This window comes from Dendropsophus ebraccatus, chromosome 1 (assembly GCF_027789765.1).
Source record: "Dendropsophus ebraccatus isolate aDenEbr1 chromosome 1, aDenEbr1.pat, whole genome shotgun sequence".
Lineage (NCBI taxonomy): Eukaryota > Metazoa > Chordata > Amphibia > Anura > Hylidae > Dendropsophus > Dendropsophus ebraccatus.
In genome coordinates, this window is record NC_091454.1 from 220,815,830 (window position 1) to 220,833,275 (window position 17,446).

The window sequence follows — 17,446 nt, forward strand, 5'->3', positions numbered from 1 at the left end:
CTTTCCCTTCTTCCTCCTGTAACCATATATATAGGTTTCCATCGTGTCCTCCCTTTCCCTTCTTCCTCCTGTAACATATATAAAGGTGTCCATCATGTCCTCCCTTTCCCTTTTTCCTCCTGTAACATATATAAAGATTTCCATCATGTCCCCCCTTTCCCTTCTTCCTCCTGTAACATATATAAGGGTTTCCATCATGTCCCCCCTTTCCCTTCTTCCTCATGTAACATATATATTGGTTTCCATCATGTCCCCCCTTTCCCTTCTTCCTCCTATAACATATATAAAGGTTTCCATCATGTCCTCCCTTTCCCTTCTTCCTCCTGTAACATATATAAAGGTTTCCATCATGTCCCCCTTTCCCTTCTTCCTCCTGTAACATATAAAGGTTTCCATCATGTCCCCCCTTTCCCTTCTTCCTCATGTAACATATATATTGGTTTCCATCATGTCCCCCCTTTCCCTTCTTCCTCCTATAACATATATAAAGGTTTCCATCATGTCCTCCCTTTCCCTTCTTCCTCCTGTAACATATATAAAGGTTTCCATCATGTCCTCCCTTTCCCTTCTTCCTCCTATAACATATATAAGGGTTTCCATCATCTCCTCCCTTTCCCTTCTTCCTCCTGTAACATATATAAAGGTTTCCATCATCTCCTCCCTTTCCCTTCTTCCTCCTGTAACATATATAAAGGTTTCCATCATGTCCTCTCTTTCCCTTCTTTCCTCCTATAACATATATTAAGTTCTCTATATCCCTTCTTCCCTCATTTAGAACACTATAGAGGGATCGCCAGCATACCATTATGCAGTATATATAGCCTACCATATCAATATATATATATATATATATATATATATATATATATATATATATATATATATATTTATAGCCCAGCATACCATTATATATATATATATATATATATATATATATATATATATATATATATCTCAGCATACTATTATATATACAACCCAGCATACCATTAACTTGCTTTAAGGGGTTATCCAGTGCTACAAAAACACAGCCACTTTCCCCCCTACTTTTGTCTCCAGTTCAGGTGCGGTTTGCAATTAAGCTCCATTTACTTCAATGGAACTGAGTTTCAAAACCCCACCCAATCTGGAGACAACAGTAGGGGGAAAGTGGCCATGTTTTTTTAACGCTGAATAACCCCTTTAATGCCAGGGGGGGTAACCTGGTTGCATAGCAGCCAGTCCCATCCTGTACATAGGGAAGCTCCAATCAAGAGAGGGCAGATGGCAGAGGCTACTCAATGTATATCTAAATGTACAGTATATGTATAAAACACAGACAATAGAGAAAGCAATTGCCCTTCTTATTCAATCATACATGAACAAAGAAGAGTGAACAGCCACTGATGGATGCTGGAATTAGAGCGGAGTACAGTTTTAAAAATTCAAACTCTTCTTATTCGTTCAATCTTTCTTTTCAGTCCAACCCCCATCTGAATGTTGTCGTCTCGGGAATCTAAGCTGATTGTTCCTTTCCTGTAGACCTTTTTTGTTCCATCAGTATATCCAGTGTCATAGATACAGGGGTTGTAGCTGTGACCACACTTGTAAACCATAGATAAGAGGTGCCCCCCCCCCTTATCTCCCTATGTACAAAATTATATTAAATGAATTTATTAAATTTATATATTGTTTTATCACATGGTGTTGTCATATGATATACTCATCTATATGTAATGCATTTTCTATGCTTTCAGCTCATCCAATAGTTAAACCGTTATATGGCTCATGTATACGTCAGCCTTCTGGAGATTCTTCTGTTTCATTTCATGTCAATAATCTGTTCTTTGGGGGAGATATGTAGATTACCAGCTATGTCCGACCTGGAGGGGATCAGACAACCTGGAGATATCATGATAGGAGTATTACTGCCTATTAACACGGACAAGATCTACCAAACACTGACATTCAATGTGAAGCCGCCCAGGACCACCTGCAGATTGTAAGTAAGCTCAATGCCAGGTTGCTGCTGCTGGGGTAAAGCTATTGCCTTTTTTTACATCTACAAATTTAGGAACAATCTTCAATTATTTTTTTAGTCTTTCTTTTATGTGTAATTTTTCCAGGTTTTTTGAGTGTTCTTATGCTTCTTACATCTACCAAAAACTGTCATCACCCCATGACGAGTCCTTAAACTGATAGAATGGGATAGAATGTATGCCTCAGCACCAGTGAATAGGCACAGGGACTCCTATCTTGTGACAAGGGTCCCTGCTCTAGTATGATTCAACAACAAATTTCAGTGGGTTCACTCGTATCTACCTCGATCATTTTTTTTCTTTTTATTTATTTAATTTTTTTAATGGGTGCCTTGTACTAAGCTTGTAGTATAGTTGTGATATACTGTACGATGGCCTTGCGGTTTGGTTGTCTTGTAGTGTAGAGTAGCTATTTTCATTCTTCACCATCTAAGAGCCATAGAACTTTTATTTTTACATCTATGGTGCTGTTTGGGCCATTATTTTGTTTGCGGCAAAATCTCTCGTATTTATTAGCATCACATTTTTGTTGAGAGGATATTTCGTTTACTTTTTATACTTTTTTTTCTTTCTGAAATGTAATATGACAAAGAAATCAGCAATCCTGGTGGGTTTTTTTTTTTGTCTTTTTCCTTGCACTGTTTACAATATTGTTATATCGGACAAATGCCTTATTTTTAAAAATATTTTTACATTTTTGCTTTCAAAACACAGCAATCACTGAGCTCAGGGAGATCAGTGAAAATAAAAACAATGAAGTATTCACTCAAGAGTCTCCATTGATACATTGCCTTCTATAAATTTAAATATGCAAAAAAGGGGTTCATGGAGCCTCAGTTGCGAGTTTTAAACATGGGAATAGCCAGATATCCCTCCAGGGACGATAAACCTGTTGCAAAGGATTGCCTCTTAGTGGGGAGATCACCAAATCATCCTGATACATAGCCCCTTAAGTCCCACTCGGTTGCGAGTATTGGAACATAAAGCCTGGATGGATGCCTGGCTTTGGTAAATAAAGTCATGTCCCAATACTTGCAACTGAGTTAGACTTTAACGCGAGAGGGGCCACCCTGGTATTTCCTTATTTATGTTCCAATACTCACAAACGAGTCGGACTTAAGGGCCTATGTATCAGGGTGGTTTGGTGATCTGCCCACTAGAAGGCACCCCTTGGAAACAGGTTTTCCTTTCCTGGATGGATATTTGGCTATTCCCGTAGTTTGAGACTCGCAACTGAGGCTTCATGGTCCCCTTATTTACATTTTTGTTTACAATGTTCAATGCTGTGCCATTGCATAGCATTGATCAGTGTTATCTGTAATATTCTCGTAGAGTCTGCCTGACGCAAACACTATGAGAAGTTTTGGGCTCCGACTGCATAGGGGTAAGTATTAGAGATGAGCGAACCTGCCGAGGTTTGGTTTCGTATGAACCTGAACTCTCAGCGTCTGATACCCGCTGTCTGCAGCCTCCGTAAAGAGGGTGGATACAGCCGGAGGACCGCCTGGAAAGCTGGGATGCAGCCTATGGCAGATTCGCTCATCTCTAGTAAGTATCAGGGAAAATTATCAGGTCACATTGCGAGAGTCCAGATCGTAAAGTGCTCAGCATTTAAGGGGGTTAATGACAAGTAGCTGTACAATTTCTACTTCCTGCTATAAATGGTGAGGATAAAGCTGCTGAAAGCTGCAGGTCCTCACCATCTATGAAGCATTTCATAGGGCCCATGGACCTAATGGTGTACCGGTACATGATGGGTCCTTAATGGGTTAGAAAGGATAATGAAAATATTAGCTAATTTAATAAGTTATGAAGTTTTGTTTACTACAATGCAATGTATACATAATAAGGCCTCTAAATCATAAATCAGTCTTTTAAAAGTTTTTGCAAAACTAACACATTTGTGTCCTCCAGGTTCAGCCTGGGATCTTATCATCTACTTCAGGCCTTGATGTTCACCACTGTGGAGGTCAATAATGATCCTTTTCTTTTGTCAAACGTTACATTAGGATTCCAGATGTATGACACATGTAATATACCTCACTATGAATTACAGGGAGCTTTACAGTTCCTGACTGACTCTAGTATCACATTCACCAACAACCAGTGTCAGTCTAGATCGTCTTTCTCTGCTGCCATCGGAAGCTCAGTTTCGGCCAACTCTATTATCTTGGCTTATGTTTTGGGAACATTCAAATATCCTCAGGTAAGACAATACAATTACATTGCATGCCACTTGTTCATACCCATTGATGATTCAAATGTTAAATACAAAACAACATTATTAAAATTATTATAATGTACAAATGTTGGAAAAACTAGAACAATTGTCAATGGTTACGATAACCAGCTTAAAGTAAAACCTTTCAGGTATAACACTAATATGTACAAGGAGGGAATCTGAATGGAAAGAGCTGTTAACACTTTTATAGGTTGGGGTAGCCAAACAGTGGATACCTGTGGTGTTCATTTGACAGTTTTTCCAAGCTCCTCCTCTTTTCTTAGGGTTGTGTCTCAGTATATTAATCAGTAGAGCTTAGCGTGCATGCACGTTAGGTTGTAGTATTTGGTCGAGTATCTGGCTACTTAAAAGTACTTGATACTCAAGCGAGTACTGCGTGCTGCTTGGATGCTCAGTAAAAAAAAAAAGCTTGTTGACCTGTCTAATGTGATGTGTGTGTTGTGTAAAGCATCTCCCTCTTTCTAAACTCTTTAACCCCAACAAGGAGATATGGATCAGATTCCCAAGTCATGATGCCCATAGTGTCTGGATAGGAGCAAAAGCTAAATTTTGCCCAAGCCAGGAGTCAACACTTGCAGTAAGGATGCTTATGGTATAATAAGAAGATGAGCCCAAGGCTAAAACCAAGACTTTCAGACTAAATAGGAGTAAACTATCCCAGGAGGAGAATATCTTTTACAAGGTTTACTGGACAGATCTTCTGTATTAAAGCCACAGCTCCATGACATCCTTAGATATGACAGCTATTGTAATTTTAGTATAACAACTCATCACCAGAGTAGACCCAGTTTAACGTTTTTGTACAGTATATGAAATTTCTCACTTTCTTTTTTTTTTCTAGGTCAGTCCATTAGCAAGTGTCTCTCTTCTGAGTAATAGGAGAATATTTCCATCCTTCTTCAGGGTGCTTGCGAATGATAAATCCCAATCCATTGGAATTGCTCAATTTATTCTGAGCTTTGGCTGGACTTGGGTTGGTCTTATAGCGAGTGACAACGATTATGGTCTTGAGGGAATTTACCCAATCAGACAAGAGTTACTCAAGGCTGGAGCATGTTTGGCTTTTACTGAATATATCCGTCTAGGTCAACCAGATCGTAATGCTCCTCGAATAGTGAGGGCCATCAAAGAGTCCACAGCCAGAGTGTTTGTTGTGTTCGCTTATGATGTTGATTTCATTCCCGTTGTGAATGAGTTGATGAAGCAGAATGTCACTGGGAAAATTTTTATTGGCAATACTGGTTGGACCAAATCAACCTTATTGACAACAAGTTATTATTTTACGGTTTTAAAGGGAGTACTTGGCATTGCTACCTTTGGTTATGTTATTCCCGGCTTCAGCCAGTTTCTGAAGAACATTCAACCTCTTGCTTCTACGGGACCAAACTGGGCAAAACAATACTTTGAAAAACTTTTTAGTTGTACATATCCTAACAGTGGCAACACCGCCATAAGGAACTGCACCGGAAAGGAAAAGCTTGATGATATAATGGACAGTTCTATTTTCAACAACAGTCTAAGATATACTCATAATATGTATTATTCTGTATATACCCTGGCTAAAGCTTTAAATGATCTTAAAACCTGCAAACCCGGGGAAGGACCATTTGCCAATGGGAGCTGTGCTGACATCCGGAATTTCAAGCCATGGCAGGTAAATGTAGATGAAGGATCTAAACTATGAAATCTTAGATAACTGAGATGGTTCAAGGTCCACAATGATAACATTTTAACCTACACACACACAAAAAATGTCCTCTCTGTATTGTTCCATCTGTTCAAACCATGATGGGGTATTATGTGCGATGGCGTCTGCTTATTTTGTCTCACATAGCACAACACACAGTAATAAGCTGTTGTACTTATATAATGTCCTCTCCACATTTATCTTATATCAGAAACAGCATCCCCTTCACCTGTGTCTAGCACTATACAAGATGTAGTATGTGGGCGAAGATGATTCTGTATATAAAGAGTCATGTTCTCACCTTAGCCATTGTCCTTATTAACTTGGGCAATCCACCCAACTGGGCGACGGTCCCCAGACAGGACTAAGTGAGAAAAGAGAGTTAATAACTAATGAGCAAAATCGGAAAACAATTGAGAAACCAGAAAAATGGCGAAGGATCCAAACCAGAAGGACAGACAGGATATGAGTTCAGGTTAAGCTACAGTATGCCAGAATCAGGAGGTTAGTATCCAATGCATCAGGCAAAAGTTAGGTCAGAACAAAGGATGAAAGCCATAATGCCAGGAAAGCTGGATACTTAATAATAACCATAATGGTAAAAGCTCAAGGAGACCAATCACAGGCACCTGTGGCCAGTAGGTGCCCTAAAAAAAGTCTCAAACATCAACTTCGGCTCTGACTGGTCCAGTGTTCCCACCTCTTGATTGGTCACCAATCTTGCTCTATGTAAAAGAGAGCAGCCCAATGTTTCCACATGCCTGTCAACCAATGTATGGTGGCCCCATACACTCAGCAGATACTAGTGCTGGAGATGGAGAAGTGCCTCAGGGAGTTCCAGTGTCTCTGTATTCTAAAGGAATCCACTTGAAGGAAAAGTATTACCTAGATTTTATTTTTACTGATCAGAACCAGATACTTAAAGTGTCACTGTCGTTATTTGTTTATTTATTTATTTATTTGCAGAAGTCAATAGTACAGGCAATTTTAAGAAACTTTATAGTTTATAGTTATAGTATTTTTATGATGAAAAAGCAGTTTGAAGGCCCCCCACCCCCCGTCTTCATTGTTCTCTATGAAGAGGGGAGGGGTGGAGGGAGATGAGGCATCAAAACAGGACAAAAAAGAGTTAATTTACAGCTACATTACCAGGCTATCTCCTCTGAAGTCAGCACTGACCTCTCTGGCCTCTGAACAGGGTCTTTCAGCGGCTCCCTGCTGTGTAATCCTTTGTTCTCTGTTGCCGACTGATCTCCTTCTTCCCCCCTCCCCTCTCCATAGCACAGACAGGATCCTACTGATGTAAAAGAGTTGAGATTTACTGAAAATGAGCAGTGGATGACAGAAAGGAGAGGAGGGGGACCTTGGAAAATTCTTTGTGAATGCAGATAATGGCATATTTGCCTAATGAACCCAATTACAAAGTTTCTTAAAATCGCCTAGACTATTGATTTCTGCAAAAAAACAAACAAAACAACAGTGACACTTTAAACATCTTTTTCTATTTTATGATTATAATTATTTACATTGTATACTATTATGGAAGCAGCCATTTTGTCTAAGCCATTTTTAACATCATTAAAGGGGTTATACAGCGCTACAAAAACATGGCCACTTTTCCCCCTCTCTTGTCTCCAGATTGGGTGGGGTTTCAAACTAAGTTCCATTGAAGTAAATGAAGCTTAATTGCAAACAACATCTAAACTGGAGACAAGAGAGGGGGAAAAGTGGCCATGTTTTTGTAGCATTGGATAACCCCTTTAAACTATATGCTTTACAGGAAATCCAATGGACATATACCATAATAGACAAGATTTGTCCCCTTGACTTCAACAAGAAACATTACTGGGGATACTTTGGGACCTTTCACTCCATGATGTAACCCTGCTGGCTATTTAACCATTTAAATGCTGCCATGAAAACTGACAGCAGCATTTAAATGGACAAAAAATTGTGGGCCAGTGGCACGGATTGGGTTCCTGCTGCGAGATCATGAGCAGCCATTCCACATGCAGCCGGGGTCCCTCTGCTAGGCCTCCTGGGCTACTTGACATCTGGGATTGCTTTAGCCTGTCTTCAGAAGCCTGAAAAAATTGAGTGCTGAGATAATGGATCAGTGAAATACCTATATACTGCATTGACCCCTATGAGCAATCAATGTATGTATAATCGACAAAAAAAAAAAAAAAAAGTATTTTAAACCCCTTAAGGACCCTTGCCGTACATTTATGTCATGGGAGCCTCTGACTTAAGGACCCATGGCATAAATGTTAATAAGTCCTGCAGCTCCACTACTTTATATGGAAGTAGGTAAAGATGTTGAAAAATCTCATGAAAAATCCCCTTTAAAACCTAACATCTATATATGATTTGATTATTTGAATTCCTCATTTATGGTTGACTTTATTTTTTCAATTTTAAAATTTTAAAGTGGCAACGCTGTGTTAGCTTTTGATTTAACCTCTTGTGTTTCCCATTGTAGCTTACATATTATATAAGAAAGATCAGGATGACTCTTATTGGGAGCGAGATCTACTTTGATGAGAATGGTGACTTACCTACCATCTATCACATTGTAAACTGGCAAATGAATCAAGATGAGACCATTGGACAAATTAGGATTGGCGCCTATAGTACTTCTGATAAAGCCCTGATAGTCAACACAAGTCTGATCTTATGGCCTACTGAAGAAAAACTGGTGAGATGTTAAACTAATTACAAAAAGTCAATGAAACTGGGAATCTACCATTCGATTGTGTATATGCTAAGATACATTTGTGATCCCACCTCTTGCTCCACTTATCACCTAGGATTGATGTACATATTGGCCATAGTTCAGTGATTTTAAGGGCCTGCATGTATCTATATGTTCGGTCATAATTGGCCAAACTACCGTAGACCCCTAAATCCCCTGGCCTGAACCCAATTGAGTACATGTGGGAGCTTCTCAATGGTCGTGTTTGTCCTTTGGCTCTGATTCTTGAAGTATAAAGGGGTTTTGAAGGTAACATAATCTCTTTAACTTGGAAGTAATTTCTATGTCAGGTCTTTTGTTTACTCCACAGAAGCCCTAACCAATAACTGTGTTACTTCACACAGAACTAATATTTATTCTGAATTATAAATGCATATTTCTCCCAGCACAGACCCTATCATCCAGAGCTCTCTGCCTCTGCTCCTACTCTACCGAGTTCTAGTCCAATTATCCCAGAGTATAGACTTAAAGGCCCATGATCTTCCACATTTTGGTCCTTCTCTTATAAGATCTTCTTCTTCCACTTGCCCCCTAAGACAGTGCCTCAAAGCCCTTGATGAAGAGGCCTTAGCTATAGCTCTTTTCAAGAAGCCACAAAACTAAGCCATAACCCTTACTGGGTCAAATTACAGGTAATTTTGGAAATCCAGGGTAAAAAAGTTCATGGCACTCCAATTCCCAAAATAATGATCCTTTATTTCATAGCAAGCAGGAATAAATCCACATAAAAAACAAAGCGTGCACAGCAACGCGTTTCGACGTCTCCGTCTTTATCACAGCTTATGCATCATACAATTAAAAGCCACTTTATATACAAAATGTTTGCAAGTAAAATCAAGAAGGAAATGAACCTCTCACCTATCCTTGGCGTCCGCTCAACTCCACTGCGCATGCGTCAATTAGCTTGATTTTGCAGAGGCTGATGAGAGAGCGGTGCAAAGGAAATAGGTGGTGTTCACACCAGTGGAAAAAGACAAGGCATAATACTAATACTGATAAACATGATAACATTATATCAAAAAAATTTTTATATGAAAAAGATCATGAAAACATGCTATCTTAATTTAATTTATATACATATAACCTTACTCTACAAAAAACTATTTATATATATACATCAAATCTGTTCTATAATTTAGTCCTTTAGGGAAACGGGTGTCCATGTTCAAAATCCAAAAGGCTTCACGATTTAAAACCTTCTGTGACCAGTTCCCTCCTCTACAATCTTTATGGACCTTTTCCAAACCAAAAAAACAAAAATATTTTAAATCACCATCATGAGTAGATATAAAGTGTTTAGCTGCTCCAGACACATTTTCTCCCCTCCGTCCAATGTCGTAAATATGTTCTGCAATACGGGTTTTTAATTTTCTTGTGGTGCACCCTATGTAGGTTTTATCACAAGCAGAGCAAAAAATAGCATATATTAGATGATCACTATTGCAATTCATAAAAGTTTTAATCTGATGTGTTTTGGTTTTGTTAGTATCCATGAATGAAATAGTTTTTTTAGTGTACTTACAGACATTGCAACGTACTCCACCACAGGGAAAGAACCCTTTCTGTGATAGCCACACTTTTCCTCTATTCTGGCTGTGCTTGGGCACTGTGGGGGAGATCAAGTTACCAATGGTTACACCTCTTCTCGCCACAAATTTACAACCTCCCTCTATAATCCTATTTAGTTTTTCATCCTGACCTAGAATGGGTAAATGTTTTTTGAGGATATTTTTAATGTCATTGAATTGCATACTATATGAGGTGCTGAAAACTACTCCCTTATTCTTGTTCTCCTCCTCATAAGAGGGAGAAAACAAAAGAGATTTACGATCTCTATGTGCCAAAGAATTCTTTGCTCTATTAAGCATCCAGGGGCGGTAATTCCTTTTGGACAATCTCCTATCTATCTCTCTTGTTTGTTTCTCATAATCTTGCTCACGGGAACATGCTCTTTTGGTTCTGAGATATTCACCCTTGGGAATAGCCGTGATCGTGTGCTTGGGGTGACAGCTGGTGGCCTCTAGAATATTATTACAAGTTATCGGCTTTCTATAAAGAGATGTGACCACACAGCCCGAGATAGCGTCTCCCTTCAATGACAAATCTAGAAAGTCAATGGATTCAGTGAGATCTGTATTAGTGAATCTAATGTTGTAAGGGTTGTCATTAATGTAGGTGATAAAATCTTGTATGGGCGGTACATCGCGACCCCAAATAAACAAGAGGTCGTCGATGTACCGCCCATACCACACTATGCAATCCACAAAAGGATTATACGAGGAAAAGAGGAAAGTATCCTCCCACCATGCCATGTACAAATTTGCCAGGGTGGGGGAGAAGCAAGACCCCATCGGGGCTCCAGTAATCTGAAAGAAAAATTCACCCTCAAACAGAAAAAAATTATTTTTAAGTAAGAATTCTACTGACATTAGAATAAATTGATTAATTTCATCTGAATATAATCTGGTTCTACATAGATGGTATTGTAGTGACTTTATCGCTAGAAGGTGTGGTATACATGAATAAAGACCTATTACGTCACATGAGAACCATCTGTAAGATTCATTCCACTTGAAGTCATACAATGACTTCAATACTTCTTTGCTGTCCTTAAGATGACCCACACAATTTTTCACAATGGGTTGCAATAGATCATCCACCCAAATACTGACTTTCTCGGACAGTGATCCTATGCTAGATATTACAGGTCTGAGAGGAGGGGGAAAGACAGACTTGTGCACTTTAGGCAAGCCGTGGAAGACAGGGGTCACAGGGTTCTCCACCATGAGATAGCCACAATCCCTCTCTGTGAGAACCCCCAGACCCCTGCCCTCCTCGAGCAGGCTATGCAAACGGGCTTTACACACTGACTCAGGATTGTCCCGAACTTTCCTATAGGTATTGTTATCTCCCAAAATGGTGTGTGCCTGCTGCAAATAGAGACCCAAGTCCATCACGACCACAGCTCCCCCCTTGTCGGCATTCTTAACTATTAAGTTATTAGATGTTAATTCAGACAAAACTTTTGACATATTATGTAATGCCGTTTTTTTGGGGGCATGGTCGTGTAAGGACTTGAGATCTCTCTCCACAGCATATTGGAAACCATCCAAAGCAGGTACCCTGGATTTAATTGGGTAAAAACCCGGGTTGTTTTTAATTTTGGACGGTAATGGAGCTGTGGAGATAAAATCATCGTTACACTCAGATTGTAAATCTTTTAACTGAGATACCATTATTTGTTCATCAAAATTACAGATGGCCCTATCAGGGACATCTAATCTAATATCTGATTGTGGTGGGTGCTCACCTGTTTCTCCCTCTGTGTCCTCAAAGAAATGCCTCTTTACTGTCAATAATCTGGTGAATTTGTTCACATCTAACAAAGTATGAAATAAATCAAAGTTCTGCTGTGGAACAAAATTAAGTCCTTTCTGAAAGGACAGAAAGGACTTAATTTTGTTCCACAGCAGAACTTTGATTTATTTCATACTTTGTTAGATGTGAACAAATTCACCAGATTATTGACAGTAAAGAGGCATTTCTTTGAGGACACAGAGGGAGAAACAGGTGAGCACCTACCACAATCAGATATTAGATTAGATGTCCCTGATAGGGCCATCTGTGATTTTGATGAACAAATAATGGTATCTCAGTTAAAAGATTTACAATCTGAGAGCAATCATGATTTTATCTCCACAGCTCCATTACCGTCCAAAATTAAAAACAACCCGGGTTTTTACCCAATTAAATCCAGGGTACCTGCTTTGGATGGTTTCCAATATGCTGTGGAGAGAGATCTCAAGTCCTTACACGACCATGCCCCCAAAAAAACGGCATTACATAATATGTCAAAAGTTTTGTCTGAATTAACATCTAATAACTTAATAGTTAAGAATGCCGACAAGGGGGGAGCTGTGGTCGTGATGGACTTGGGTCTCTATTTGCAGCAGGCACACACCATTTTGGGAGATAACAATACCTATAGGAAAGTTCGGGACAATCCTGAGTCAGTGTGTAAAGCCCGTTTGCATAGCCTGCTCGAGGAGGGCAGGGGTCTGGGGGTTCTCACAGAGAGGGATTGTGGCTATCTCATGGTGGAGAACCCTGTGACCCCTGTCTTCCACGGCTTGCCTAAAGTGCACAAGTCTGTCTTTCCCCCTCCTCTCAGACCTGTAATATCTAGCATAGGATCACTGTCCGAGAAAGTCAGTATTTGGGTGGATGATCTATTGCAACCCATTGTGAAAAATTGTGTGGGTCATCTTAAGGACAGCAAAGAAGTATTGAAGTCATTGTATGACTTCAAGTGGAATGAATCTTACAGATGGTTCTCATGTGACGTAATAGGTCTTTATTCATGTATACCACACCATCTAGCGATAAAGTCACTACAATACCATCTATGTAGAACCAGATTATATTCAGATGAAATTAATCAATTTATTCTAATGTCAGTAGAATTCTTACTTAAAAATAATTTTTTTCTGTTTGAGGGTGAATTTTTCTTTCAGATTACTGGAGCCCCGATGGGGTCTTGCTTCTCCCCCACCCTGGCAAATTTGTACATGGCATGGTGGGAGGATACTTTCCTCTTTTCCTCGTATAATCCTTTTGTGGATTGCATAGTGTGGTATGGGCGGTACATCGACGACCTCTTGTTTATTTGGGGTCGCGATGTACCGCCCATACAAGATTTTATCACCTACATTAATGACAACCCTTACAACATTAGATTCACTAATACAGATCTCACTGAATCCATTGACTTTCTAGATTTGTCATTGAAGGGAGACGCTATCTCGGGCTGTGTGGTCACATCTCTTTATAGAAAGCCGATAACTTGTAATAATATTCTAGAGGCCACCAGCTGTCACCCCAAGCACACGATCACGGCTATTCCCAAGGGTGAATATCTCAGAACCAAAAGAGCATGTTCCCGTGAGCAAGATTATGAGAAACAAACAAGAGAGATAGATAGGAGATTGTCCAAAAGGAATTACCGCCCCTGGATGCTTAATAGAGCAAAGAATTCTTTGGCACATAGAGATCGTAAATCTCTTTTGTTTTCTCCCTCTTATGAGGAGGAGAACAAGAATAAGGGAGTAGTTTTCAGCACCTCATATAGTATGCAATTCAATGACATTAAAAATATCCTCAAAAAACATTTACCCATTCTAGGTCAGGATGAAAAACTAAATAGGATTATAGAGGGAGGTTGTAAATTTGTGGCGAGAAGAGGTGTAACCATTGGTAACTTGATCTCCCCCACAGTGCCCAAGCACAGCCAGAATAGAGGAAAAGTGTGGCTATCACAGAAAGGGTTCTTTCCCTGTGGTGGAGTACGTTGCAATGTCTGTAAGTACACTAAAAAAACTATTTCATTCATGGATACTAACAAAACCAAAACACATCAGATTAAAACTTTTATGAATTGCAATAGTGATCATCTAATATATGCTATTTTTTGCTCTGCTTGTGATAAAACCTACATAGGGTGCACCACAAGAAAATTAAAAACCCGTATTGCAGAACATATTTACGACATTGGACGGAGGGGAGAAAATGTGTCTGGAGCAGCTAAACACTTTATATCTACTCATGATGGTGATTTAAAATATTTTTGTTTTTTTGGTTTGGAAAAGGTCCATAAAGATTGTAGAGGAGGGAACTGGTCACAGAAGGTTTTAAATCGTGAAGCCTTTTGGATTTTGAACATGGACACCCGTTTCCCTAAAGGACTAAATTATAGAACAGATTTGATGTATATATATAAATAGTTTTTTGTAGAGTAAGGTTATATGTATATAAATTAAATTAAGATAGCATGTTTTCATGATCTTTTTCATATAAAAATTTTTTTGATATAATGTTATCATGTTTATCAGTATTAGTATTATGCCTTGTCTTTTTCCACTGGTGTGAACACCACCTATTTCCTTTGCACCGCTCTCTCATCAGCCTCTGCAAAATCAAGCTAATTGACGCATGCGCAGTGGAGTTGAGCGGACGCCAAGGATAGGTGAGAGGTTCATTTCCTTCTTGATTTTACTTGCAAACATTTTGTATATAAAGTGGCTTTTAATTGTATGATGCATAAGCTGTGATAAAGACGGAGACGTCGAAACGCGTTGCTGTGCACGCTTTGTTGTTTTTTATGTGGATTTATTCCTGCTTGCTATGAAATAAAGGATCATTATTTTGGGAATTGGAGTGCCATGAACTTTTTTACCCTGGATTTCTACATGCACGCCCAGTGAGCTCCTGGGCTTCTAACGGCACCCGCCCTAGATCCGAACACATCGGGACATAGGTACTGACCACTACCGAATGCTGGCAATATTGTGGTTTGAGCGGTAAACCTACTCAAGTTGTTTATAATATACAGGTAATTTTGGGTTGACATTCAGCACTACTTACCCCCCCCCCCCCCCCCTCAGGCTGACAATGTCTCTATATACACATAGGACTCCCCATGAGGTACTCTTTTTAGGTTGTGAGCACACTAAGCTGGTGCAAAAAAAAAAAAAAAAAGGTCTGTGGAGCCTCAGTCACCAGGAGACCACCACTAGGTGGTTATTCCCATGTTTCGAGACTCGTGACGGAGTCTCCATGGACCTTTTTTTTTTTGCATATTAAAATTTATTGGGGGTCAATAGAGACTATTGAATGAGTATTCCATTGATATTTTTTTCACTTATCTACCTGAGCTCAGTGATTGTTGTGTTGCACACTGAGCTTATGTCAATGTATTTACTGCACAAAGCCTTCCACCAGCTAACTCTCCGAATGTTCAAGCTTATATTGGCTGCCAGCAAATGTTCTCAGGTGGGAAAGGCCCTGCCCATCTTTAGATCACAAGCCAGTAGTTCACAACCCATAGGCACACACATGGACCATCCACTCTCTATATTCTTGGCACTAAACCTTTTTCTTTTGTTTTCTACCACATGCTTCTGCCAATAACCACTTGTCGCCAGGTGGGTCCAAAGCATTACCATGCGCTTTGTTCCATCCCAGAAGAAGACCATTATTCCTGAGTTTCACAAAAACAACTAATCCTGGTGGCACCTGGCCTGCCCCTGGGCAACATATATATATATCAATACTTTTTTCATACATTGGAAGATTATCTGGTTTGTATAACAGAACATCTTTGTCCCCACAGATCCCCCGTTCTGTCTGTAGCGAGAGCTGTTCTCCGGGGTTTAGGAAAGCAGCTATGCAGGGACAACCTGTCTGCTGCTTTGAATGTGTTCCCTGTCTTCAAGATGAGATCACCAACCAGACTGGTAGGTTTTCTCACAATAGTATCCAAGATCTTATTGATGTTTAAATTTTATATAATTATAATTATTATATTTTATCAAATAGAGTGACATGTTCTGCATTGGCCACAAGCCCTTCTATTCTTACTAGAGGAGGGAAAAAGCTTAAAACTGTGAAATAAAAAGCCACTCTTTATTTCCTTTTCAGGTTCCATTAACTGCATCAGATGTCCATGGGACCAGTGGCCTAATCATGAAAAGTCCAGCTGTCTCCCGAAACCCACTGAGTTCTTGTCTTATGAAGATGTGTTAGGAGCCACATTAGCTGCATCCAGCTTGGTCTCATCCATTGTTCCTCTTCTTATTTTGAGGCTTTTTATTAAACATAGAACCACCCCTATTGTAAAAGCCAGCAATTATTCCCTAAGTTGCCTCTTGTTGATGTCCCTTTGTCTTTGCTTCTACTGCTCCTTAGTGTTTATTGGTTACCCAGAACGCTACAAGTGTCTCCTACGTCAGGTGACCTTTGGCCTGGTCTTCACTCTCTGTGTTGCTTGTATTTTGGCCAAAACGATCATGGTTGTTCTTGCATTTATGGCCACCAAACCAGGAAGCAGTCTGAGAAGATGGACGACAGTCAGAATCTCCTATATGATTATTTTAATCTGTTGTTTGTTACAGTTCATCCTGTGTGTCACCTGGTTGGCCATTGCCCCACCATATGCACAATATAACACTTACATTAAACCTGATATTATCATTGTTGATTGCAATGAGGGGTCACCCATCGCCTTCTGGACCATGTTAGGTTATCACTTTCTTCTGGCCACCATAAGTTTCATTGTTGCCTTCCTGGCTCGAAGACTTCCCGACAGCTTCAATGAAGCCCAGTATATTACATTCAGCATGTTGGCCTTCCTCAGTGTCTGGATATCTTATATCCCGGCCTCCCTCAGTGCTCAGGGCAGGTACACAGTGGCTATGGAGATCTTTGCCATCTTGGCCTCCAGTTGGGCTTTAGTCATCTGTATGTTTCTTCCTAAGTGTTTTTTCATACTGTTCAGACCTGAAATGAATTCCAAGGAAAATATGATGAGGAAAAACAAAGTTAGCACCATACACGTTCGATAAAATTTTAAAGTTCAGTTCTGCCATTCCTCAAGCAAAAACTTCACTTTCCATCAAATTTACCTATAGCAACATGCCTGGTTACAGGTTTACAGATAGTGCCCCTTGGTAACCAAAAGCTTGTTTAAAAACACAATTGGCCCTATTGGCCCTAATTTACTAATCTGTCTCCACCAGAATTCTGGCTGAAAAAGTAGTTAACAGAAGTGAACCGAAAAATGTTCCTTAATCTGTCTGAAAATTCTGACAGACTTGAAGCCAAGTAATAGATGGTGTAAACTACGAGTAGAAAGTCTTGCAACATATTTATCAAACTGCCGGATAAATTTGCCAGATTTAATGATCTAA

The 17,446-nt window shown here is 39.6% G+C and overlaps 1 protein-coding gene across 1 annotated transcript; it reads left to right on the forward strand.

The window, feature by feature from the left end:
- The first annotated feature begins 1,853 nt into the window (after positions 1 to 1,853).
- On the forward strand, positions 1,854 to 17,101 carry LOC138784792 (extracellular calcium-sensing receptor-like). The gene is made up of 7 exons (XM_069960484.1): positions 1,854 to 1,981; positions 3,933 to 4,224; positions 5,102 to 5,914; positions 8,430 to 8,645; positions 12,173 to 13,045; positions 15,871 to 15,994; positions 16,179 to 17,101. Exons 1-7 carry the CDS (start codon positions 1,854 to 1,856, stop codon positions 17,099 to 17,101), a joined length of 3,369 nt encoding a protein of 1,122 aa, XP_069816585.1.
- The last annotated feature ends 345 nt before the right edge of the window (positions 17,102 to 17,446 follow it).